The sequence below is a fragment of the Chrysemys picta genome, chromosome 7, assembly GCF_011386835.1.
Source record: "Chrysemys picta bellii isolate R12L10 chromosome 7, ASM1138683v2, whole genome shotgun sequence".
NCBI lineage: Eukaryota > Metazoa > Chordata > Testudines > Emydidae > Chrysemys > Chrysemys picta.
The window spans coordinates 116755215-116782915 of NC_088797.1; the positions used below are offsets into that span (position 1 = coordinate 116755215).

General features: G+C 45.2%; 1 protein-coding gene across 20 annotated transcripts in view; it reads left to right on the top strand.

Annotated features, from left to right (window-relative positions):
* The window catches only part of ABLIM1 (actin binding LIM protein 1), a 314331-nt gene that overhangs the window by 112887 nt on the left and 173743 nt on the right, over nt 1-27701 (top strand). For all 20 annotated transcript variants that reach the window (XM_065552432.1, XM_065552417.1, XM_065552421.1 and 17 more), the window contains one exon: nt 21878-22012. Coding sequence is in view for 19 of the 20 variants with exons in the window: in XM_065552417.1 (XP_065408489.1) it covers nt 21878-22012 (135 nt within the window). In the remaining variant the exon portion in view is untranslated. The remainder of the gene's footprint in view (nt 1-21877; nt 22013-27701) is intronic.

A 27701-nucleotide genomic window follows, 5' to 3' on the forward strand; every position in this document is an offset into this window, starting at 1 on the left:
CACGCCGCAACTTAAAATCCCTACTGTGGAGTGTAACTAGTGTATTAGTTTTGAATCCAGTTTGGTCATATATTTTCTAGCTAGGAGCTGGTCTACAGAACTAGAGTAAGTGCTACGATGTTGAGGTTTGAGACTGAATTTTGAATTTGAGGCCAAGATCCTCAGCTGGGTTAAAATGGCCTAGCTCCAATTAGAGCAATACCAATTCACAGCAGCTGAGGATTTGCCCTGAGTCTTGATGTCTTGGCCAACAGATTCTGGGAGTATCTATGAGTACGTCTCCCATTCTTACTGGGGCACGAAGGGAGGAGTTGACCCTAATGGTATTTTAACTTATGATCCCTACGGGAAGTTATATGGGATCACATGTGGGGCAGACCCAGGGGAATGGAGCCATGCCTTGAGAGGCCAGAGTTTTCCTCTGGAATGACAGTGCTTGATTAAAGAGAATGAAGAGATGGAAGTTTGATGGAGACTTTAACCCTCAAATGCCCTTCTCTGCAGCCTTAAGATTTGTGCCTGTCTTGCAGGAGGTCCCTCTGGGTCTCTGGAATGGTAGGCACAGGTGTCTGGAGGGCTCAGGATGCCTTAAGGTGGGGGTGAAGAGTGTCAGGGAGTCCCAGCCTACCAAGCATCACAGGAAAAAATATATATTTCAGCAAAACTTTAATAAAATTTCCATTTGCAATTTGCCCTTTTTGTCTAGTAAAAATCTTGCAGGGAAATACACAGTTCCCTACTGGTTGAGGTGGTTGTTGCCAAGTACTGGTATACATTAAGTTCATGGTCAAGAAACTTCCTTGATGCTGACTGTGTCCCCGGTCCTGCCTTCTTTTCCATCCAAATCTCCCATTGCAGTTATTTATGCCAGTACCAGAACTGAAGCACTTTAGATGAGATTACTCTTGAAGGCCACTCAAACTCAGCTTGTGCATGGAAAGCATCTTCCTGGTCACTTAACAGTTTTCCTTGCGTGGAGCAAGGTCAAGGTTGCAGAACAACCTGCCCATTTAGTCCCTCTTGAGTGCACCTCTCTGGTGACAGGTTTTGCCACCTTCACCACTCTGAGTGTAATCATGAGGGCCTAGCGCTCTTAGACTGGGTCTCCAGGCTGCAGCCCTCTAGTTTGCCAACCATGATAAGAAGACAAGCCCAGTTATGTTTGGTACCTGTTATCCATTTTCTTCCAGGAACCTGTGACCAGCAACTGATTTACAGTAACTCAAAACCAGCTTCTTCAAAACAAAATATTTATTCACCCACAACTCCATAGCAAACAGAGACAAGGGATAAAACAACAAAATGCCTATACATCAGGTCTTACCTATATTTTATTCTTTCCTTGCAAGTTTTGGGTATGTTCCTCTCAGCCCAGTCATCCCTATTCCTGTCCTGGGAGAGAGAGTCCCTGCAGCATCCTCTGTGTTCCTCTCAGAAATTCACCTCCATCTGCTGCTGCTTGCTCATCTTCCTCCCCTTCCTATCTAGGCAGGGTTTTTAACGGTTTAGTGTTCCTTTGTTCCTAGGCCCTGATCTGGGAAGAATAAGTCTTGCTATGCTGGCTGGAGCATTTCCCAATTAATAACTCCCCCATTGTTTCTCAAGGAACCATGGCATTCTGTCTGGTTGTACCTTGTTGTAGTTTCCTGTTTTTCCCCCCCATCAGCTTCCTTCAATTTAATTCCATGCAGTCAGGCAATATAATAAACAGTAAAATGAGTTTCATATGGTATTAAGAAAAAATAATACAAATAGCTTCCTCCTCTACAAGCACATTTTATACCTGTGCTCCAGGGACTTTCCAGGTGTAATTCATAAGGCCAGAAGAGACAACGATTATCTTATATGACCTCCTGTGTAACACAGGCCATAGAACTTCCCCAAAATAATCCGCAGAGCAGATCTTTTAGGAAAACAGCCAATCTTGATTTAAAAATTGTCACTGATGCAGAATCCATCCTGGGTAAATTGTTCCAGTGGTTAATTACCCTTACTGTTAAAAATGTACACCCTCTTTCCAGTCTGAATGTATCTACCTTCAGCTTCCAGCGATTGGACTGTGTTCTACCTTTCTCTGCTGCATTGAAGAGACCATTATTAAATATTTGCTTCCCACATAGATACTTACAGACTGTAATCAGGTCACCCCTGAACCTTCTCCTTGTTAAGCTAAATAGATATACTCAAAGAGTTCAATCACAATCGAGATGTTGGTTTTGAGTTATGGATATGGGTCCTGCCTCTGGGAGATGAGCCTGGACCTCTTTCTCCACCCAAAGAGCTGATTCCAGCCAGGGTGTTTTCACTGACAGTTCAATACTTGGATGTTTTGTAGGATGGTGGGTGGACAGTCTCAGTGTAGTCTCTTGACTCTGGAGTTTGCATCCCCGGTTGATCTGGCAGACCCTGATTTGGTTGAGGTTTGAGGAGCTATATTTTCTTTTTCACTTGTGGTTTATACTGTGTCAAATTTAGGCCTGTTTTAATCTGTGGGTTTGTTTTTTAAATTGCTGGAACTGCTCATGCAGGTCTCAATAGGTGCATTTTATAAATATGCAAAACTAATATGTAAAAAGGTGGTCTTGTGGTTAATATAGTATATTGAGAGATGAGGCTTCAGTGTCTGGCTCTGTGATAGATTGCCTGATCTTGGGGGAAGTCACTTAATCTGTCTGGCTTTAGTGACTCATCTGGATAATATCCAAAGGAGGATAATACTTCCTTTGTCTGTTTTGTCTATAAGGATTTTCTTTGGGGCAGAGAATTACTCTTACGAGTGTGTGTGAGCAAAGAGATATCACCACCACTTATAATAATAACAACTACACCCTAACATAACAGACATCACTGCAAACACTAATACCTTACTGTAAGGTAGCTGACTCACCGCTGCAGCGCCTCCTGCTGGAGGTCTCGGGAATTAGCTCTCCCAGCATCCAGAGCAGGCCAGTGATCCACCTTACCTGTGGCCCCGTGTCCCTCCCAGGACCCCAGTGCCCCATTTACCTGGGGTGCTGCCCCTCTGGCAGTAACCCCTCACAGCCTCAGGGTCTCCCCCTCCCAGGGGAACCCCCACCCACTATCCGCACTTCACCTCAGTGTTCAGCTACTGCCAGTCCCCATCTAGCCCCCCGCTCACTGGGGCAGACTGCAGTGTAAACCACTCATCATAGGCAAAGGGGGTTCAGACCTGCTGCCCCCTGCAACCCAATAGCTCATGGGCCTTACCAGGCCTGCAGCCTGGGGCTTTCCTAGGCTGGAGCTCCCTAGGCCTTTCCCCAGCCCTGCTCCAATCTAGGTTCTCTTCTGGGCACCTTGCAGCCAGGCCCTTCTCCCTCTACAGGCAGAGGGAAACTGACTGGACCCTGGCTCATTGCCTTTTATACGGGCCAGCTGGGCCTGATTGGGACCTGGCCCCAGCTGAGCCTACTTTCCCCCAATCAGTCCAGGCTTCTTGCCCCAGCCACAGCCCTCTCCTGGGCTGTTTCAAGCCCCTCAGGGCAGGAGCGGGTAACCACCCCGCTACACTTACTAACAGGTAAAAGCAAAGTAAAAGAATTAAGGTTGTGTTCTCTCTGTCTGTCTCTCTCCTTAGGGCTTTATCATTTTAAAATATTAGATTTAAAATTTCAGCTCTGACGGACAGCATTATGTGTTTTCTTAAACTTTTTTTTTCTAGGACTGATTTCACACTGTAGGTTGAATATTACTATCTTGAGAATGGGGCAACAGGCTTTGCACAATCCTGATATGTTTGATGGATTCCCATGTTTTCTGTAGCGGAATTCCATGCATTCTCTCACATCCCAGCTACATGTTAAAGGGAGCTTGAGCAGATGCTGTGGAGAGATGTAGGGAAACGGCCATTTACATCAAGAAATTTGGAGTTGTGTGTTTGGACTAAATTGGAGGGGATGAGATAATGGTTTTAGTAACTGATTTTGAGACCCCTACATTCATGTGTTCAGGTACAGTAATCTGCGCACTCTTCACTTTAGTTGGATTTCTTGGATGACACTTGAAAAAACTAAGGGCTTTAGTCTTTTAAGAAGTGCCAAGGGACGTATAAAGTTTCAAGAAGGTGAATTTCTTTTTATTTGTTTAAAATCCGTAATTAAAACAAAATAAAACTGCTGCTAAGAAATACTTTCTTGAGGGTAGCTAAAGTCTATGGTATGAGAGAACTTATTTAGGACCATCTTTAGATCTGCCAAGCATAGGATAGTCAATCGTTTTTAATATCAGTGCAATCAGAAGAGGGAGAGTCTGTAGGGTGACACTGAATGGCACTGGCTGCATTTAGTTCCCCTGGAGGAGAGAGTTGCAGTGACCAGGTTTTGTCTGTGGTCAGTAGCAATCCATATAGAATCCCTTTGCTATAATTAATATAAAAGGCTGTTCTCTATCTGTAAAACACTGCACGGACAATGTTAGGGTTACCATACGTCCGGATTTTCCCGGACATGTCCGGCTTTTGGGGGCTCAAATCCCCGTCCGGGGGGAAATCCCCAAAAGCCGGGCATGTCCGGGAAAATCGGGAGTGAGGGAGGGCTCGGCCGGGGCCTCTTTGGCTGGGGTCGGCGGTGCAGGGTCGGGGCCGGTGCGGGGCCGGGCCGGGGTCGCGGGGCTGGGGGCATGGTGCCGGGCTGGGGCGCCAGTCCGGGGTCGGGGGGCCGGTCCGGGGTCGCGAGGCCGGGGGCCGGTCTGGGGCCAGGGAGCCGGGGGTCGCGGGGCCGGGCGCCGGTCTGGGGTCGTGGGACCAGGGGGCCGGGGGGCGCGGGGCCGGGCGCTGGTCTGGGGTCGCGGGGCCGGGGGGCGGTCCGGGCCCGCGGGGTCTCCGGGGTCGCGGGGTCGCCGGGCCGGGCCGGGAGCCGGGGGGTGCGCCGGGCCGCCGGGGGCCGGCAGTGCTGGGCGGGCCGGGGGTGGTCGGCCGGGGGCCAGGGCCGGCACCCCAGGGCCCGAGCCGACCCAGGCTGGCCCGCCGCCGGGGGGCCAGCCTGGGCCACGCCTCCTCCCCCCACACTCCCCCTTACCTGCTTCAGGCTTCCCGCGAATCAAATGTTCGCGGGAAGCAGGGGAGGGGGCGGAGACTTTGGGGAGGGGGTGGAGTGGGGGTGTGGGCGGGGCTGGGGGCGGGGCCGGGGCCCCGTGGAGTGTCCTCCATTTGGAGGCACAAAATATGGTAACCCTAGACAATGTCGGTATTCCGTTAAGTATGATTAGTCCTTTCCCATTCATTTGTGTATTTAAAATCTCACTAAAAATGAATGTGCTCTTTGGAGTTTGGTGATATTTATCGCAGAAATAATATTTTACTTTGCAAATGCGCAAAAGATCCGTGTTTCAGGAAGGGCTGTTTATATGGAAGGGCCTGTGGAGTAAGTGCATGTCCTCATCAGTTTTGCACAGGAGATGGCTGTTAGGGGCAGTAGCCCGTTGGGGGCTTATGTTGTTACATTACTCTATGGTGTCTTTAGTTATCATAGAATCATAGCAGTGTAGGACTGGAAGAGACCGCAGTAGGACATCTAGTCCAGTCTTCTGCACTCAAGACAGGACTATGTAATAACTAGACTATCCCTGGCAGGTGTTTGTCTAACCTGTTCTTAAAAATCTCCAATGTTGGAGATTTCCCCCTCCCACCCAGCACCCGGCAATTTATTCCAATGCTTAACTACCTTAATGTACAATCTAAACCTCCCTTGGTGCAATTTAAGCCCGTTGTTTCTTGTCCTATTCTCAGAGATTAACCAGAAGAATTTTTCTCCTTCCTCCTTGTAACAGTTTTCAAGTACATAAAAGGTTATGTCCCCCCTCAGTCTTCTCTTCTCCAGATTAAACAAACCCAATTTTTTCAATCTTTCTTCATAGGTCGTGTTTTCTAGAACTTTAATATTTTTTGTTACTCTTTTTTGGATTTTCTCCAGTTTGTCCACATCTTTCCTGAAATGTGGTGCCCAGAACTGGACACAATACTCCAGCTGAGGCTTTATCAGCATGGAGTAGAGCGGAAGAATTACTGCTCGAGTCTTGCTTACAACACTCCTGCTAATACATCCCAGAATGTTTGCTTTTTTTACAACAGTGTAGCACTGTAGAATCATTTAGCTTGTGGTCCACTATAACCCCCAGAACCCTTTTCACAGCACTCCTTCCCGGGCAGTCATTTGCACACACAAAAAATAGGAGTTGATGGTTCCTTCCTAAGTGGAGTACTTGGCATTTGTCCTTATTGAATTGCATCCTATTTACTTCAGACCTTTTCTCCAGATCATTTTGAATTTTAATCCTATCTTCCAAAGCACTTGCAACCCCTCCCAGCTTGGTACAGCCTGACACTGAGGCTAAATCCTGAGAGAGACTGGAGCTGAGGGGTAAGAACCTAGATGGATAGATACATGGATTTATCATGTGACCGGGTGCCTGGGATGGACCACACTGAGAATGAGGCATTCAGGGCAGACTGCATGAAACAGGGCAGACAATCTCCAGAAACTTGTGATTTATGCTATAATTAGATTCACCAAACCAGTATCAAAAAAATGTTTGTAGCACCACACTGGTTAACAAGAAGCCAAACACAGTCCTCTTTAGGCATTCCACTGCTTGGCTCCCATCCAGACAAACGGATCTAATATAGTGAGGGGTTACTGAAAACCCAATTCACCATATGTGAGGTTCTACTAATCCCAAAGGATCAGACACTTACCCCAGGTCAATATGTATCTCAGATCTTACCCAAGTATCACGCTGTCAGCCAATCCTTGCTAAACTAACTAAAGCTTTATTAATAGAAGAAAGAAAGAGAGTAATTGAATGGTTAAGGAATCATATACATACAAGTGATTTGCAGTGTTCATAGATCTAGGGTTACCATATTTCAACAATCAAAAAAGAGGATGGGAGGAGCCCCGCCCTAGCCCTGCCCCTGCCACTCCCTCCCACTTCCCGCCCCCCTCAGAATCCCCAACCCTCCCCCCGCTCCTTGTCCCCTGACTGCCCCCTCCTGGGACCCCTGTCCCTAACTGCCCCCCAAGACTCCACCCCCTACCTAAGCCTCGCTGCTCCTTGTCCCCTGACTGCCCCAACCCTTATCCACCTCCCCACCCCCAGACAGACCCCTGGGACTCCCACGCCCCATCCAACCACTCCCCACCCCCTGACAGCCCCCCCCAGAACTCCGGACCCATCTAAACCCCTCTGCTCTATGTCCCCTGACTGCTCCGATCCCTCTCCCCACCCCTGCCACCTGACAGCTCCCCCCAGAACTCCCAACCCCCCCCCCGCTCCTTGTCCCCTGACTACCCTCCTTGGACCCTGCTCCTTAACTGCCCCCCAGAACCTCACCCCCTACCTAAGCTTCCCTGTTCCTTGTCCCCTGACTGCCCCCTCCTGGGACCCTGCTCCTTAACTGCCCCCCAGAACCTCACCCCCTACCTAAGCTTCCCTGTTCCTTGTCCCCTGACTGCCCCCTCCTGGGACCCTACCCCCTACCTGTCCCCTGACTGCCCAAAACCTTATCGACACCCCCGCCCCAGACAGCCTCCCCCCCAGAACTCCAGACCCATCCAACCCTCCCCCTGCTCCCTGTCTCTTGACTGCTCCCTCCAGAACCTCCCTGCCCCTTCTCTGACCAACTGGCCCCCTTACCGTGCTGCTCAGAACAGTGTGTCGGGCTCCACGTGGAGCCCGACACACTGCCGCTCTCCCCAGCGGAGTGCATAGCCCAGTTCCCGCCCTCGCAGAGTGTTGCGGAGTGGCACACTGGGCAGCAGGGGGAGGAGCTCCAGACTGCTGGAGGCCCGATGCCAACGGCCGGCGATCTGCGAATGCAGGGAGGGGGAAGAGGAGGAGGGGAGTGATCTCAAGCAGCAGGGGAGAGGAGGGGGAAGCGGAGGAGGGGCTCTAACTGCCGGAGCCCCGTGGGAGTGGCACGATCCGGCCGGCTGCCCTGTCAGCCGCGCGTGCTCTGCATGGGGGGGAAATCTGGACATTTACAAATTCCCCCCGGACGCTATTTTTAACTCAGAAAAGCCAGACGTGTCCAGGAGAATCCGGACGAATGGTAACCCTAATAGATCAGGATCACAGAAGTGATGGAATAGGCTGCTGACTTGCAAAAGTCTTTCTGGTAACTTGCAAAAGATTGGAAGGTTCCCAAGCCATAGTTCAAAAATATCCTTTTAGTTGTAAATTCACAGTCCAGAGAATTGGAGGAGTAATGAGGCAAAATGGCGATGTCTCAGATGTCTTTCCGTGTGCATGGAAATTTAATGTCCCAAAAAAGGCCCACAGTCCTTGTGTATGGAAAGTTACTGACAAAGATGGAATCCAAGGTCACATGTCCACTGCACATGCCCTTACATGTTTTGCTGAATCACAGGGGTGGCCATTGGCTCCTTGCTGTCTGAGGCATCCAGAGGAAGACTCAGTGAAGAGCTGATCTCCCTTAATGGCCCGTCACCAACTGAATGCTCTGTCCATAATTGAATGGTTCATCAACACTGGGCTGGCTACACGGGATGTAAAACTACCTTGTGGGTGTCACACAAGAACAAAACACGTGTGAGATACAAATACATAGCAAATATTCATAACTTCAGATACAAAGATGATACATGCATATAACCAGGATTATCATGTTTAGCAGATGACAACTTTTCCATTGAAACCTTACATGATACACTTTGTATCAAATTTAGTGCTATTGTGCAACAGTAGTAGTAACAATGATATAAATGGTCATCTTCAATAATACAGCATCACATCATGGACACAGCTTCACTGTTTGGGAAATGGTGGTGTACCTGACAACTGCTATTGCCTCTTTAAGAGGCTTAAAATTAGGCCTTTAGTGGGGTTGTTGGTTGTAGTGGGGCAGAATTTGACCCAGAATTTTTTTTCTTTTGGTGGGGAAAAATACCTTTTTCAGTGAGGGTGGGGTTTGTGTGTGTGTGTGTGTGTGTGTGTGTGTGTGTGTGTGTGTGTGTGTGTGTGTGTGTGTGTGTGTGTGTGCGTGTGTGTTTGTTTTTACAGACATTCTTATCTATTTCTGTGCAAAATTCCTCCCCCGTTGTTGATGCATGCATTAAATTGTGTCAGTGACATGTCAGCACAAAGATATTGTAACACAGCTGGAAGGCCATTGGGCTAAAGAAATGTTCACCTCAGAAATTTCACTTTGATACTCATGTGCTTAAAGTTTTTTTTTATGTTTCATCCTTCTAAGTACCTTTTCATGTACATTTCAATCTCTGAAATTCTTTCATAGCTATTTTGGAAGCTTAAAAAGAAAAGCTTAAATGATTAAACTGTAATTTAAATTTCCTGCCTTTGAAGACAAGAAACTAAATGCGGATACAGTTATTGTTGATGTGGCTAAGAAGCCATGGCTTGTTTCTCTGTGTTTTGTTTTACGTCTGTGTGCTCACATCTTTCATTGGAAGGTTAGAATTTTCATTCTTTTCAGGAAAAGCAATAGCATTTTCTGCTAACATCCGCACTTTCAACATTCTTGCTTTTGTGCATCCACTCAAGATTTCAAATGAACAATTTCTCCATCTTTTTATTCATCACTTTGGATAATATTTATGTATGGACATTAGATGTTTATGTGACTGTCAGTCAGGATGTTGGTTGGAGTTATTTACTTTTTGATTGCTTTGTCTTACGTTTTTATTTAGATGAGTGATTTGAAATAATTGTGGGTCTTTCTGGGTAGCAATCTTTTTAAAGGAGTTTTATCTAGTGATACTCAGAACCTATCTACATGACTAACTTTTTTTTTTGTTTGCTAACCGCTATAGCTGTTTGTTGTGAGGAATACGTGTATCCTGGCTTTAACAAATAAAGATCTTGAAGAATGAATCCTAGAATATCAGGGTTGCAAGGGAACTCAGGAGGTCATCTAGTCCAACCCCCTGACAGATTTTTATCCCAGGTCCCTAAATGGCCTCCTCAAGGATTGAACTCTCAATCCTGGGTTTAGTAGGCTAATGCTCAAACCACTGAGCTATCCCTCCCCCAATGGGGTTAGTTGTCTCTAAATACTGTCTTTTTACAAGTCAACTGTAGGCAGAGACTTGTGTGTCTAGTGAGAGGAAGACAAAGGAGACTATAAGGGTGCTAAGACAGGCTTTTATTGCATTAGTACTACACAGTCTGGATTCACATTCTAGCTTTTCACCCAGTTTGTGTCATGAAGAGTTCAGTGAAAACTACCAAGTCCCACTGTGTCCTAATGCTGAGATGTAGCATCACACTGAATCCAGTTTATGCTCCTGCCCTATGGTTCAATAACTGTTTATCTTGTAACAAGTCTACTAGAAATTGTGTTGATTTTTTTCATTCAAACATTGGCTCAGTTTAGTCAACATTTGAGTCGATATCATCTGTTTCAAAGCAAGCCTTGGCTTGCAACATACTTTCAGTAAGATCAGTGCCTTTGTATTAGTGATAGTGGTTTAAAAAAATAAAAACTGCCTTTAGCTTTTCATTGATTTGGCTTCAGACACTACATGTGAACATAATGCATTGACTGTGTAGTTCATTAGTTTGTTACTGTTTTCTGGAAAAGATTCTTGTTTTTCTCCAGCATTGACTAACATATGTGAAGTATAAACACTGTAATTGTCTGTATTTACTAGACAAGCCACACTGTAGAATGCACAATTTGGTCACCAGGTTAGACATTTTCTTAGGAGACACTTAAGGCATCTGTCTTACAACTAAAAATGTGTGGCCAACAACAGTGAAATTACATCATTAACTAAATGAAGCTCAGGGCTATCAGATCATTTCAAGGTACGTCTACACTGCATGTTCCTTTCAGCAGCGAATAGAGTACATACCCACATAGCCCCTCTGGCACAGGTGTAAACAGCAACATCGATGGTGAGGCATAATGTAGGCAAGAGGAGTTAATACACATGTACCAATGTAGAGTCCCACTGCTGGAGCCTTTCTCCTCTGCAGGAAAAAACTCCCCCAGCAGGGAAATGCTCTGGCCGTGGGCAGCTCCTCACTGTGGATCCCTTCCCTGCCTCAGGGAAAGGCGCCAGCAGCAGGAAGGCAGCAGAAAAAGGGGGCCAACTCCCTGCTGCTGCAGTCCTTCCCCTCTGCAGAGAGAGACTCTGCCAGACTTCCTGCTACCCGAGCATTTCCCCTCCATGGAGGAGGCTGTGGCAGTGGGGGAGGCAGCAGGCTGAGCCTTTCTCCACTGCCGCACCCTGCCAGAGCCTTTCACTAACACTGTAACTACGCACCGCAGCATGGACGCAGTGTGCTTTTTCACTGTGTGGTGTGTAGCGACATGTACGCTATCTGTCGCCACAAGTGGTGTGTAGTGTAGATATAGCCTTCGTGAACTAGAAAGTTTTCAATAGGGGGCCACATCCTCAGCTGGTGTAAAACTGAAAATTTATACCAGCACAGGATCTGGACCATGGTCTTCATAAGCTGTACGTTATGATAGATGGCATAAGTATATTACACTGCAGATCTAACACTGAGTAGTGTATTTGCATCTTAAAGCATGGGGAACTACCTGTATTAATGTCAATAAGACTTAGAGGTAGAATTATCATAAATGCCACTGAAAGTCAGTAGGACTTGTATATCTAGGTCACTACTCAGATACTTTTGACAATCCCCCACTAAAGGCTAGGATGTTCAATAGAGCTAGTTCAGATTTACACCAGTATAAGGCCTTGGCTACACTTACCCGGTAGTTCGGCGGCGAGCGATCGAACTTCTGGGTTCGACTTATCGCGTCTAGTCTGGACGCGATAAGTCGAACCCGGAAGTGCTCGCCGTCGACTGCGGTACTCCAGCTCGGCGAGAGGAGTACCGCGGAGTCGACGGGGGAGTCTGCCTGCCGAGTGTGGACCAAGGTAAGTTCGAACTAAGGTACTTTGAACTTCACGTAGCTGAAGTTGCATACCTTAGTTCGAATTAGGGGGGTAGTGTAGACCTGGCCTAAGTGAGATCAGAATCTGGACTGTAAGCCCCTGTGTGGCCAGAGGAGAAAACACCCCTATACTGAATAGACCTAATTTTCTTGATCTTTTGCAAATCATTTATCAAAAACTCCATTGAATTGAACTTGTCAAGCAAATTACACCAGTCACTGCAGGCACATACATCACATTTTTATGTACATTATATAATGGGGTTTAAAATGGGATCAAATGAGTGCTGGTATCAAATAACTGATTTAACTGGAAGGACTCACATGCTTAAAATGTAGTATGTGCAAAAGACTCTTCAGGCTGAGGCCTAAGACCCTCATTCCACAAGCTGTTGCATGTGGTGGTGTTTACAGCATAAAGGCCTTAAAAGACAAAAGAGGGAAGAAAGGAGGGTGGGGGTGGGTGGGTGTTGGCATACAAAGTGGTCAGAGAAAATTAACACCTCTTTTTCCATACGTTTATGATTCAAGCAGTATTTAATTTTTGGCTAATATATTTTGGTAAAATTATTTATCCCCCTTGACTTTTTACTATTACTGGTGTATTTGATGTAAGCCTTTTTTTTTACTTTTGATAGTAATGAACACCAGAGTCTTTTCAGTTTATTCTACCTTTGCTTTACTCTATATTTAAAATTACAGCTAACCCCAGTTTTATCCTTGTGATGTGCATACACACACACACACACACACACAATTATTGACATTGTTTTTTTAAAAAGTGTATTTAATCCTAGACTTTTCTGCATGTTTCTCAATTATTTTGAAGTCTTTTCATCCAACTTTTTCACATAAATTAACAGTTGGGTAGATGGGTACTTGTGGATAGTTTTTATCAATGTTCTTTTCTTTTTCTTTCTTTCCTTTATAAACTATCCCAACCTATCAGTCTAGCTATCTACTCCTCCTTCTCATTATTCTCTTCAAGGCCTTGTTTTTCATTTGGAAAGAGTGTTTCTTTGGAGTACAGTACAGATGAGATAATTAAGAACAAATCCATCTCTGGGGTGGAGATGTGCTGTCATGCAATGTACTGTCTACTCTTTAGGTAATGGGCAGAAGTATCTCAGTTGTATGGTCTCTGCAGTGAATGGAGAGAGAGTCAAAACAGATCAATCAGTGTATATGCTGTGATAATGCCTATGATTCACCTCTGTAGCTATCGATAGAAGCCTTGAGAATAGATAACTTAGGTGCACTTCATTAATTCTAGCAGGAAAACTGAGACTGACAGAACATGTGTTATGGCATTAATGAGACAGTGCCAGTTATTCTCAAGTCCCCTTTGCTAAACAGTTGACCAATTATTCCCAACTCTTTTTTGCTAAGGAATTGACACGTTTCAAGTTTCCTTTTACAGGACTAGGGTAGAATAGACACGACTTGTGCCTTCCATATCTAGATGGGTAACTCGAATGACTCATCTTATTCTCTAGCTTGGCATATGCCACGTGATTGCCAGAAACTGGGAGTGGACACAGATGATGAATCACTCGATGTTGAGTTAAAGGCTTCTTTTCTATAGAACGAAAGATGTTTTTTCTCTGATTCTAACTTTTGAAGTCCAGTGTTATAAATGTGGCACAATAGGTCATGTACTGTATTAAGGTCTTGTTTTGTTTAATAAAAATATATTTATATGCTATTTTTTGTCTAAATTCTAGTTACCACCCTAATGCAGTTTGACACAAATCATGAACAAAATTAATATTTAGTAAATAAGCCATATATCAGTCACCATTTTCTAATCTACTAAAAATGTACAGTTAATAAAATTATATATTAAGCTATATAATTGCTTAAATAAATGTATGTAGTTATAGTGTACCTCCTAGGTAGCACATGTTCCAGATCTAGTGTGAAGGTGCTATTTAATTGTAAATCAATGTTTTAGCATTTGGTTATATCAACCAATGAGAGTGCACCTTTTTTTTAGGAAAATAACTGAACTACAAATACAAATGTTGATTAAAATCGAGGCTTTCCTTTAGGTGACTTAAATCATTATTTAAATCAATCCACCCTGCCTTGCAGACTGGAAGAGTTTCCTGTTTCCTGCCTGCCAGGCTGAGTCTGCCAATGTGCAAATATGTCTGAATCTGGAAAATGACCAAGTGCTAATGAGGCTCAGACAAAAGTCAATACTTTCTAAAGCACAGCGGTCCAGCTCCTGCGCCCATTCAATGGGAAGTTTGCCATTGACTTCAGTGGGGAGCAAGATTGGGCCCAGTGTGTTTGCTGTGACCTCACCTGTAGAGAATCTTCCTAGTGAGACATTTCCCAGAAGCTTCTCTCTGATTTGTGGTAAAGAGCCAAGCTCTTCTGTGGTTTGCAGCAGAGGTATGGAGCTCTGCCAGCAGAACCTGCAGTTGAATCAGCATTTATCAGCGTGGTTCTTTGGTTTCCAAAACAGTCTTGCATTAGGAGCAAGGTTCAGGCACAGAAATATCATCATCAAGAGTAGCTGCCAGTTTTTGTTTTTTCTTTTTTAAGTTTTTTTTTTTTTTTTTAAATCCTAGAAATGTTATTTTTCAGGCAATGTCTGTAATTTCCAGTTGGGGGAAGAGCGGGCTAAGCAGTGGCTCTGTCCTTGGCTAAGACAGTGATACACATAATGGTCATTACCCATTTTGTCCCAGGAGCTGCTTTTCCAGAAGGCAGCAGTGACATTACAGATTTAAAACTCCCGCAGCAAATGTCCTTTATTTTAGGAATGTTAAGGTGACCATATTTCCCCAAGGAAAAATGGGACACCCCACGGGGCTGGCCCCAGCCACTTGCCCAAGCCCCCTCCAGCCCAGCCACTTGCCTGAGTCCCACTACCCCTGCTCGAGGCTGTTGCTGGTCACTCGAACCCTGCCTGTCCCCCGCATGCTGGAACCCTTTCTCTTCCCCTCCCCTGTTTTCCCCCCCACCCCTGCCCCTCATGCAGGACTGGCATCGCTGTTCACCCCTTCACCTTCTTCCACACCACAACCCTAGGGTGACCATATTTCCCAAAAGGGAAAACGGGACATGGCCTGGGGCTAGCCCGGCCACCCTCCTCCCCAACCCAGGGCTGGCGTCAGCAGCTGGCCTGAGCTGCACCCATGTGGAGCTGGCCCGTGCCACTCTTTTCTCCCCTTTCCCCCTGCCCAAACCTCTAACCTCCCCCCCCCAAGCCACGCGGGGCCTGCCCAAGCCTATGTGGGGCCAGCCCGCACCGCTCACACCCTCAGCCCGTGCTCTCATCCGAGCCTTCCCTCCTTCCCCCCGCGCGGGCTGGCGCTGCCCTTCCATTCCCCCGCACGTTCCTCCATGCCCCTCTAGGGGTTGCCTTGCACCCCACTTTTTTGGCAAAAGTAGGCATTTGTCCTGTTTATTCTTGCCAACTGATGATCAGTTGGCAAGAGCAAACAGGACAAATGCCCACTTTTGCCAAAAAAGTTGAGGTGGCCAGGACAGGGCTTAAAAAAGGGACTGTCCTGGCCAAAACAGGACATATGGTCACCCTAAGGAACGTGCTTTAGTCAAGTGGAAGTTATCGGTCTTGGTCTTTGGAACAGTGTGTTGGGAGATGGGCATTGCTTCTTCTTTTAAATTGGGTCTCGCTCATAGTGCAGACTTTAATGTTACTTCCAAAGGGCTGGATTCTGAACTGAGTTACTCTGTTGCAAATCTAGACCAGTAGAATTACTCCAGATTTATGCCAGTGTAGCACAGATACAAAATGCAATAAAATATTAGTTACCAGATCATGACTAAACTGAGGTTTCCTTAAAGAATAGCAGCTGGCTGGCAAATGCACCCAGCGATCGAGGTTACAGCAAGACTCCAAACACCTTTGGTTGCAGCACTGGAAGCTTCTTGTCTCCTCAAATAACTGTGGGACCTGATGTGTTTCCACTTAAAAATGGTGTAACTGATTTTCTGAGTAGGGGAAAAAAAGAGTCCACGTAAAGGGGGTACCAAGACTGTTGTGTGTCGTGGTCATAGCATGGACACTCAAAGGGTTAAGTGAGCTATTTGACAGACAATGTACCTATCTGGCTTAGTGGAATCCTGTACTAAACTAAGGGACAATGTCTTAGTTAACCTGGTTTGTTAAAAAGCCCAGGAACTTAAATTAATTTTGTCTCGGGCAGTTCTTCTGCACATAATTTTGGCTTCAAAGTTGGTTCTTTATCAAGGAAATGGCCCGGTTGCTGTTTCCAGCACACAATTTAACTTCCAAAGTTGTATCTGCCCTACAAAATAACAAGATGCCTCACTGAAAATTTGTTTTGGTGATTTCTTGTTGTTTGCATGGATTGACTTGAGAGCAAAGCTGGAAGCACTGTAACAGCTAAGGCTTCAATATGTACAATGTAGGCTTCACAGTGAAGCTTGAAAAAGATACATTATTCTACATATTCAAAGAAATACTCATTCATTTTTGATCACTGTATTACTAGCATTTCTTTTAGGGCTTATCTACACGCAAGTTGCACTTGTTCAACTAAATCTAGTTTTCAAAAGTCTGTTTAGTTAAAATGGTGCAAACTCCTGTGTGGAATCTTATATTGATTTAAAACTGGGTGTATCCGTTTTGCCGGCTCCTGTAAATTTACTGATATGAGCTAAATGCGTATATCCGGTTTCAACTGAGACAAAAGTGTCAGCACACAGACTTGCTCTGGCTTAGCTACCTCACTATGAAATTACACTTTTAGTTACACTGGTGCAACTTTGTCTTAGTGTCAGTGAGTACTTGAATTTCATTAATTTCACACTAGCTCTGTGGTATGTAAGCACATTATTATTTGTATTGTAGTAGCATCTAGGACCCCCAGTCCTGGACCAGAACCCCATTGTGCTAGGTGCTGTACAAACAGAACAAAAAGATGGCTGCTGCCACAATGAGCTTATAACCCAAGTAATGTACATGCTGTACATATGGGAAGCTTTGTGTTATGACTGTCTTTCATCTCACAAAATCCTTCTGTTTATGTATGCTTTATCTGTTTGTCTTTTTTAATTTGGTAAAAAATGTTTTAGAGAAGTGTTATTTGAGATGGTTACAGATTTTTTTTTTATTATAAGATTTTGCATATTCTAAAGCAGGTGGGATTTGCTCCTAGGTACTGGGAAATGGCAAACTTGTAATTGCCTTCATGATAATATGGCTTTCTTTCACCTCTCCAGAGGTTTGCAAAGGTCTTCTAAACAAGGGACTTGATTCAGGCCTGGGTGGTTTTGGCATTTGCTAGCATAGACCACCTGCTGCTGAAAAGTATGTCCTGAGCTGGCCAGCACCATGCCTAGGGCTTGTCTGACTAGAAAATAAGGTAGTGTTCAAACATAGCCTTGAGGAGCCTGTCTGGGCTGATGCTTTAAGGTAATGTGAATTAACATGACTCCTCAAGTGTGAGGTCTAACACAACCTTATTTTCTAGTGAAGAGCAGCCCCAAAAATGGCTGGGGAAGGGGTACGACCATGTTTACTAACTTAGTTACTTAAATGGCCCCCATCACCCTAGTGTCTGAGTGTCTCACAATCTTTAATGCATTTTTGCCTCACAATACCCCTGTGAGGGGCAGTGCTATTCTCCCCATTTTACAGCAGGAGGACTGAGGCACAGAAAGGCTAGTGACTTTCCCAAGGCCATGCACGAAATTTAACTCCGATCTCAAGTCTTAAGCTGGTGTCCTAACCGCTGGGTCATCCTTCCTCTCTTGGTGACTAGATTAGCACAGCCTTGACCACGTTTTTAGAGCAACTCTCTGGCCCCATCCCTGACAGGGCAAAAATCCAGAGGGTAAATCCTTTCTGGAGTAGAGGTGTCCTTGCTGATGCAGGTGGGGCTTCCAGTGCCAGGCTGAGATCTCTACTAAACCTTGCCCAGGGGCCTCACCACAAAATCATTCTCCAGCTTACAAATGTCCAATAAACTTGTACATAATCATTTTTCTGACTGTAGCTGAACTTTAGTCATAAACCTGTTTTTAAAGGGGTCTGCAGTCAGGGGTGGTTTCATGACTATTCTCCTGCATGGTGCGCCACTCTTTCCCCACCCCGTTTAATTCCCTTTTGCGTGCTCGCTGGTGAATGTGAAAAGAGTCCTCTCTGGCACTGAACCCTTTGCTGTGTAATGTAGATATCCAAAAGGAAAAGCTTGCAAGTGACTCCTTGGGAAGGAGCAGCAGTTGGTTGCTGAACCTCGATACCAAAGCCAGAGCTGATGCCAGTATGATGGGCACTGTAATTACCTCCATCAGAGAGCTCAGATTGGATATGGGAGCTGAGAGCATTGTGTTAACTTAAATGGCCCTGAAAGGCAAAACGTAATGAGAAAGTTAACTCGTTACTGGCAATATAATACTGATTCCCAGTTTTGGCCCGATTTGCCTTTTATTTCATTCCAAATATGGGTCAACTCTTCTCCAATGCACAAGGGGGATCAAGATTCTGGTATGGACAGAATTTATTAAGGAGCTCTGTGTTCACAAAGTAGATAAAGCAGGATATTGTGGGGCGGGGGGTTACTAATGGGAGCTTTGCTATTATCTTCAATGGGCCCAGGGTCTGGCCCATTCCCCACCATACAAATCAGAGGCAAGTTTTGCTCATTGTATTTTAAAATAATACAAGGCAGGAGTTTCTAATAGGTTTGGATTTTTCTTCTTCTTTTGTACTACTAAAACTTGTAACTAAGTTAATAGACTATTTAATAGTCTTGCTTGTAAGAATAATAACCTCTGCTCTTCCACTCCAAAAATAGTATTGCATTACAGATTAGGAGAGGTTCACTCAAGGCAATGTACTTATGGGTTCTTATTTAGAAGTAACTGCTAATTAAAATATTAGTTGGCATTCCCCTCTGTGTTCTGCTTACTCATGTGAATTGAATCACAGTTCTAGGGATCTAGATGAGATGATATCTACCACAGAGGAAGAGGTAAAGCTTCATATTCCAGTCAAGGAATCTAGGCAGCTAAGCTTTCTCTAAATGTTTTAAATAGAAAAACTGCGCTAACCAAATGACAGCTGCTGAGTTATAAGTTTAGCTGAATTTGAAGATAAACATTGTTGCCTGAAAAACTTAAAGGAAATCACGTATAATACTGTTTTTCTTTCTGTTTACTATGTATTGCCCACCTAATATGCATAATAGATAAACTGTACAAAATAGCAAACTTTCTTCCCCAACCAATTTATGCTCTAAAGGTATGAGCATGTACAAAAAAGAATAAAACAGAGGTGGCTTTATAGCAAAAGTACTTGATACAGTGGTAGATAAATTTCCAGAAGTTTATTGAAGGAAGAGGTGGAACTTGCATGGCAATACTAGATGGGAGGCTGTGGTGACTGTAAACAGTGGTGCAAAGGAAGGTGCAAAGTTAAGAGTGAGAGAGGATGTCGGAGCGTGACCAGGAAGGATGTCCATCCAGCAAGGTGGAGCGAGGGAGTAGGAGGAGTTGAGAGCATGTGGGAAAGGGTCTGAGAGCAAGGGGGAAGGGGGGATAGTACTTGGAAGTCTATGGTGCTGAATATGCCATGAATACATACCCAGATAGACTCCATCCAAATGGCAGCAGAAGGCAATACGGAGATTCAAGGAAGGTAGAAACATAGAGCATGTATGTCAGGTTTCAGAGTGGTAGCCGTGTTAGTCTGTATCAGCAAAAAGAATGAGGAGTCCTTGTGGCACCTTAGAGAAAAACAAATTTATTTGAGCATAAGCTTTCATGGGCTAAACCCCACTTCATCGGATGCATGCATGTGTTATCCTAAAAATACATTGGTGAGCAATGTCACTATTTTGAGAATATAGTAGTATAATGAGCACAATTTTCTGCTAGTAAAAGAAGAAAAATCACAGGGGGATTGTTTAGGGCACCACTAACTACCTCAGATAACACAAACTGAGCCAAATTCTGTATTGATTTACCCCATGCTTTTCCATTACAGTCCTTGAGGGGTTTATTTAGGGTTACCATATTTTGTGCCTCCAAATGGAGGACACTCCCCGGGGCCCTGGCCCCGCCCCCAGCCCCGCCCATGCCCCCGCCCCAACTCCGCCCCCTCTCAAAGTCTCCGCCCCCTCCCCTGCTTCCCGCGAACATTTAATTCGCGGGAAGCCTGAAGCAGGTAAGGGGGGCGGGGGGAGGAGGCGCGGCCCAGGCTGGCCCCCCGGCGGTTCCAGCCTGGGTTGGCTCGGGCCCTGGGGTGCCGGCCCGACCGACCACCCCCCGCGGGCCCGGCGGACCCCCCGGCTCCCAGCCCCGGCCCCGGCGCACCGACCCCGACCCCGGCTCCCGGCCCCGCTGGCCCGGCGCCCCGACCCCGGCCCCGGCTGCCGGCCCCGACCCCGGGCCCGGCGCACCGACCCCGGCCCCGGCTGCCGGCCCCGACCCCGGCCCCGGCTGCCGGCCCCGACCCCGGGCCCGGCGCACCGACCTCGGCCCCGGCTGCCGGCCCCGACCCCGGGCCCGGCGCACCGACCCCGGGCCCGGCTGCCGGCCCCGACCCCGGGCCCGGCGCGCCGACCCTGGGCCCGGCGCGCCGACCCCGGCCCCGGCTGCCGGCCCCGACCCCGGCCCCGGCTGCCGGCCCCGACCCCGGGCCCGGCGCACCCCCGGCCCGGCTCCCCGACCCGGCCCCACGGACCGGCTCCCGGCCCCGCGGGCCCGGCCCGGCACCGCGCTCCCGGCCCAGCACCATGCCCCCGACCCCGGACAAAGAGGCCCCGGCCGAGCCTCCCGATTTTCCCGGACATGTCCGGCTTTGGGGGATTTCCCCCCGGACGGGGATTTGAGCCCCCAAAAGCCGGACATTTCCGGGAAAATCCGGACGTATGGTAACCCTAGTTTATTGGGTCCTTAGCCTGATTCCATACAGCTCTTGAGTGTCTGGTGAGAAGTAAAACATGGAGCAGTCATGGTTTTACTAGCACAGTAAAGTGTGGATATAATACTGACGAGATTTTTCCTTCTGCTCCTGTTTAGAAGCTACTCATTGTGGTAGTTACGGGAGTTAAGAATTTAGGGCAAAGTGGAATGTCTGTGTGATCAATACACAGAATGCTCTTCCCCCTTATCACTGTTCTTTCCCAGCCATTCTGTGAGTCTGCTTGGGAAATGTGCTGAAAGGTGTTGGTATTGCTTGTTGGTGCTCCTTCAAGTTCTCTTCTGGCTACTTTGCAAGCTTAAATTGAGGATGACTTTGCCCTCTTCTATCCTCTATAGCCTTTCCTATGTTTGGCTTGTTCCTCTACACACAAGAGTTACATTCTGTTGAAGTCCGCAGGAGTAAGAACAAGCCATATAGCTTCATTTTATTCTTCTAACTCCAGACACATGTTTCTGTGCTTGCACTCTTGTCTGCCTGCTACTGTATACTCCAATTTTTCTGTGCATCACATCCCTCCCTAGGACTCTAACTCTTCGTATCAGATGGGATTCTAATGCAGTAAGTAGTACATAAATCCAAGTAGCTGTGTTGATTTGACTTAGCAAATTTGCTTTCTGTTTCTGTTCATTATGCTTGGGTTGGGCTTCCTGTTCAGGTTATGCTTGTCCAGTTTTTTTCTGCCCTGCTTGCTTGTTTTGTGCCTTCATGCACACTTGGTATGTGCTCTGGAACTGTAGGCAGTACTTGTGGAATCAGTGACCGGGAGAGTGACCAAAATCACTAAGGGATTTTTTTTTCTCTTTCTCTTTCCCTGCTTGTCTCAGTGCAATAAGGCAGATGTTGTGCATGACTTAAAACACCATTTTATGGAAAGGGTACAGGTGCACAGAATCTCTGTTACCATGTTAATTTGTTGGGCGTACAATGTAATCTATGGAGAGATTATATACCACTCACTGGTTGCTGAAAGCACAGATCTATGAAGGGTAGAAAACCTTGTATTCCTTTTCTTACAGTGATACATTTTATTTTTACAGTGGCCCATTCCCAAGAACCTCACCACTCCACTGAGAAGCCTGTCATCCACTGCCATAAATGTGAGGAGCCGTGTAAAGGCGAAGTGCTCCGTGTCCAGTCCAAGCACTTTCACATCAAATGCTTCACCTGCAAAGGTAGCGAATTCACAATCATTTGGCGTAAATGAATTAATACATGTGAATGGTTCAAACCAGTTTGAGTTGATTGTGAGGGGTTAACTTTGGATATTGTCAATGGCAACAGCTGTGGGCAGAGATGGAGTCAATCAGAAGACATTTGTATTTCTCAAAATACACAGTCCCAGAACTTGTGGGTGGGGAAGGTGAAGGATGAATGGAGAGCTGGCTGAGTCGTAAGTGTAAGAGCATCCAGCTGAATGGCACCAGAAAGACCAAATTCTCTAAGCAAACATTTATATATTCAGGCCTTTTTAAGAAACCGATGACATTAACAACCAGTTACTCTGTTCTTATTACTACTGGATCCAGTAATTGCCATTCTAGGAGTGCCATCAACTCAGAAAAACATGTCACTCTGCATATTTATATTAGTTATCATTACAAGTAATAGGATTACCGTAACTGAAAGTTGAAACTTTTGTAGGTAGTCCCGTTTCTCCTGTATGGTCAGTTAAGACCATGATCAGAACCTGGGATCTTAGTCAATTTCCCCTGTTTGTGGGGGGAACAGGAGAACATTAACAGCTGTTAGGGGCCCCTGCAACTACTTCTAAATCATTTTAAACATGTGACTGGATTTTAGGATGATCGTGTGGGATTGGGCATGTTTATAATGTTCCACACAATGGAAGGGAAAACTGTCAGGAAACAGAAGTGGCCATCTTCTAAGCGCTCATTATTATAAACAGCAAGGGGGAAAATAAACATGAGGGATTATATTGCCTCTTTTGACATTGCACAAAACATGGATTTTATGCAAGACTCTTGTGTGCATTTGATAGTGTTGTAAATCATGGTGGTTTTTCAAGTGATGGTCCCTGTGTGTATTCCACACATGGGTACGCATGTGCATCAGACACCTGAATTGGGAAACTTTTTTAGTAAGCTATGTCTGTTGGTCTGCCATGCACAGTTCATCTTTTCGTGCTCTGAACCAAAGGTATAAAGGGCAGTGTGGACTGATACCTGTCCAGTTCCTTCTTACCGCTACATGATCTGAGTTGGAATCCAGCGTTGCTTCAATCTTCCTCTACTTGAATACCTGTAAATATAATTTGTAGGGCTGTCAAGCAATTAAAAAAACTAATTGTGATTAATCACGCAATTAATTGCACTGTTAAAGAATAATATCATACAATTTATTTAAATATTTATGGATGTTTTCTACATTTTCAAATATATTAATTTCAATTACCACACAGAACACAAAGTGTACAGTGCTCATTTTATATTGTTATTTTTATTACAAATATTTGCACAGTAAAAAACAAAAGAAATATTTTTCAATTCACCTAATACAAATAATGTTGTGCAATCTCTTTATCGTGAAAGTTGAATGTACAAATGTAGAATTATGTAAAGGGGGAAAAAAACTGCACTCAAAACCAAAACAATGTAAAACTTTATAGCCTGAGGGTCCACTCAGTCCTACTTCTTGTTCAGCCAATCGCTCAGACAAACAAATTTGTTTACATTTGCAGGAGATAATGCTGCCTGGTTCTTGTTTACAATGTCACCTGAATGTGAAAATAGGTGTTTGCATGGCACTGTTGTAGCCAGCGTCACAAGCTATTTACATGCCAGATGCGCTAAAGATTCATATGTCCCTTCATGCTTCAACCACCATTCCAGAGGACACGTGTCCATGCCGATGACAGGTTCTGCTCGATAATGATTCAAAGCAGTGCGGACCAACGCATGTTCATTTTCATCATCTGAGTCAGATGCCATTAGCAGAAGGTTGATTTTATTTTTTGGTGGTTCAGTTCTGTAGTTTCCGCATCGGAGTGTTGCTCTTTTAAGGCTTCTGAAAGCAAGCTCCACACCTCGTACCTCTCAGATTTTGGAAGGTACTTCAGATTCTTAAACCTTGGGTCAAGTGCTTTAGCTATCTTTAGAAATCTCACATTTGCGTTTTGTCAAATCTGCAGTGAAAGTGTTCTTAAAATGAAAAAACATGTGCTGGGTCATCTGAGACTGCTATAACATGAAATATATGGCAGAATGCGGGTAAAAAACAGAACAGGAGACATATAATTCTCCCCCAAGGAGTTCAGTCACAAATTTAATTAACGCATTTTTTTTTAATGAGCATCATCAGCATGGAAGCATGTCCTCTGGAATGGTGGCCGAAACAGGAAGGGGCATACAAATGTTTAGCATATTTGGCACATAAATACCTTACAACACTGGCTACAAAAGTGCCATGGAAATGCCTGTTCTCACTTTCAGGTGACATCGTAAATAAGAAGCGGGCAGCATTATGTCCTGTAAATGTAAACAGACTTGTTTGTCTTCACGATTGGCTGAACAAGAAGTAGGACTGAGTGGACTTGTAGGCTCTAAAGTTTTACATTGTTTTGGTTTTTTTGAGTGCAGTTATGTAACAAAAAAAATCTACATTTGTAAGTTACACTTTCATGATTAAAAGATTGCACTACAGAATTGTATTTTTCAATTCACCTCATACCATTCTTTTGTTTATCATTTTTACAGTGCAAATATTTGTAATAAAAAAATATAAAGTGAGCACTGTACACTTTCTTTCTGTGTTGTAATTGAAATCAATATATTTGAAAATGTAGAAAAACATTCAAAAATATTTAATACATTTCAACTGGTATTCTATTGTTTAAAAGTGCAATTAATGGCGATTAATTTTTTTTAACTGCAATTGATTTTTTGAGTCAATTGTGTGAGTTAACTGCAATTAATGGACAGCCCTAATAATTTGTAACTTGTGTTAGTATTTTTAGTAGTTTAGACGTGGTATTAGCAGTGTTTTTATGTTAGATTAGTTCTCTCCACCCTGGGAAGCTATTCTCTGCAGAGAGGGACTGTGCTAAGAGTCCTGGGATTCAAGAACTGTCTCTTGTCCCGTTCTTTCTCCATGATGAACACTACTGCTGCCTTTATTGCCTCAGTGAGACTCACGTTTGCTGCTCCTTCCCTTCCCGAACTCATGAGGAACAAGAGCTCTGTCTGTGGCTGCCCCTCATGGAGCAGGCTATGAGACCCCATTCATATCCAGGCTGGGGAGACACCCCCTCCCCCCCGTATAGTGGATTCAGATTGCAAACAGTGCCCCTGTAAACACGAGCTCTGGAGCACAGGCTAAAACTCTGAAGCCTAAAAAAAATCGCATGAGATTAGGGATCATGAGTATAGGCATAAGGACAGATTCCCCATCCAGATCTGCCTCCAGGTAAAAAAACATCCCTCCCCATCTTGGTCCAAGTCGAGTGAGTTTTCGTGTGTGGGTCCTAAGGAGTTAGGTCCTCATAATCCTGCTGTTTAAGAAGGCAAGGAGAGAAGGAAGAAAGCTCTAATAAAGATTTCAACTCTGTCCCACAAGCCAAAAAAAACTGTATTTATCAGCCCTCTCTGCGAGCTGCATGCTTCATTAGTTCTGATGTAGTCCATGTGGGATCCTCCAAATACTAGACCATCGGACACCCTGGATTTCCTGGCCCTCCTCCTCAGGGGCTCCCCAAATGCCAGGAAAGACTAAAACTTTTACCTCAAAGAATATTTTCGCTTTGTTCTTCCCCCAATCTCCTCCTCTGTCGGTCCCAGCTCCTCTTAGAGACACCCCCACACCCAAAGAAACCACCACAAGAAGAAGAGGATCTTCTCCTACAACTTGGAACATCCTCCTACCAGTACCACAGGCACCGCCGGTAGGGCAGGAGATGATTATTTCATCAAGTGAATCTGATGCTCCAAATTATTTCCACCCCCCTCCCCTTCCCGGCTGATCCTGCCTTCTGGACTGTGTAGGATCCATATAGAAGATGTCCTGGGATCTGTGCAAGAATCACACCCGCCCTCCCTCTCCCAGTTGATATTAACTGTGGCTCCATCAAAGTTTGCAGAAGAAGAAGTTGAGCTTGGATCCACCAGTCCTGCCGGTTCTAATGGGTTTGTCATCCTCCACACCTGATGACCACGGGCAGTATCAGGAACTGTTACAAAGGATAGCAACCAAGCTCCAGATACCTCTCTAAGATCCAGGAGACACACATGATCTATTGGACATCCTCCAGCTCTCTGGCCTTTCTAGGGTGGTCCTTCAAAACAACTAAGCCATTTTGGAGCCTTCCAGATCTTTGAGAAATGCTTGCCTCTTCTGTCAGCTAAAGGGATGGAGTTTTTATTCATTCATCCAGAACCCGACTCCTTTGAGGGACAAGCAGCTAAAGAAAGATCCAGGACCCAGCAGTCTAAGACTCCGTACACACTTTTACAAGATATTACGCATGGGTCCTGACTTCTTCTGCAGATACAGCTGTGGGGACAGCAGTACTGCAGACAGCAATACCATCTTCAAGATGTGTGGTCCCTATCTGTATTCCACTACCCTCCCTCCATCTCCTCTGCTGTGGATCGTGACCAGATTTGTGGAAATGTAGCCTTTTATTTGATGTAGTAATGTTGTATTACACCACTACGTGTTCAGCTCTAGTGGCTACAGTTTCAAGCTCAACAGAGTGAAAGTCACCTCTGCTACTTGCTTCAGAGTTAGTCTCTAGGAAAACATAAGACCAAGGATAGTGACAACACGTACCTTCACAAGTACAAGGTCTAGTCTGTTTTACACCTTTTATTAAAGTTACAATTAAAGTGATGATTACCCAGGAACATAGAAATCCTCTAAAGACCTATGCACAAATTACAAATAGAGTTATACTCACATTTGTAATGATCTTCTAGGGTCTGATGGCTCCCTTGCCAATTGAGCATCAGTAGAGGGATGCTTTCTGCTGGAGCTTTCTTGAAGGGAACTCATTTTACCCAATTTGGAAGCCCTCTTTTATCTTAGGGGTAGCCGTGTTAGTCTGAATCTGTAAAAAGTAACAGAGGGTCCTGTGGCACCTTTAAGACTAACAGAAGTATTGGGAGCATAAGCTTTCGTGGGGAAGAACCTCACTTCTTCAGATGCAAGACACAGGACCCTCTCTTACTTTTATCTTGTAATTCTGACTATACCTACTACTCTGTACATAAGTTTGAAGGTGTCCACCCTTTTTTTTCTTTATTTGTCTTGTCCCCCAAGAATATTGGGGTACCCCATTTTAGAACAGTAAAGCTGTCTTAGACAGCTAAATATTAGACTAGCGTAGCTCCTTAATACAAAGACACTCTTTGGTGTCTGCTGAAACACACACATACTGTAAACATAAATATTTTTTCTTTAGAAAAAAAATCTCTGAAAGTTGAATAAAGTATAATACTGAATCTTAAAATTGATGTGGGAACTAAAATTGCACTGAAAACCAGTAGCCCTGAAATACTTAAAAACAAGCTGGAAAGACTTTCTGATATATGATCCCATAATTCAGCCTATCAGATACACTCATTACTGCTTGTTGTTTTGTCCTTTTAATACTGAAATAATGATTATTGTGGCAGAGCTCCTTCTCCATCTCGGTGGGTTCCACGCTTCCTCTTAATGGTGAGCTGGGGGATTCCTCTCTCTCTTGGAATTTCCCCACGCCCCTGGGTTTACTGCCCCCACATTGTCTGGGCAGGGTTCCTCCCTGCCTCCCTGACAGGGGAGGGGGAGCGGAGCCGCTTAGGGCTGGTCCACACTAAGCCGCCAGTTCGAACTAAGATACGCAACTTCAGCTACGTGAATAATGTA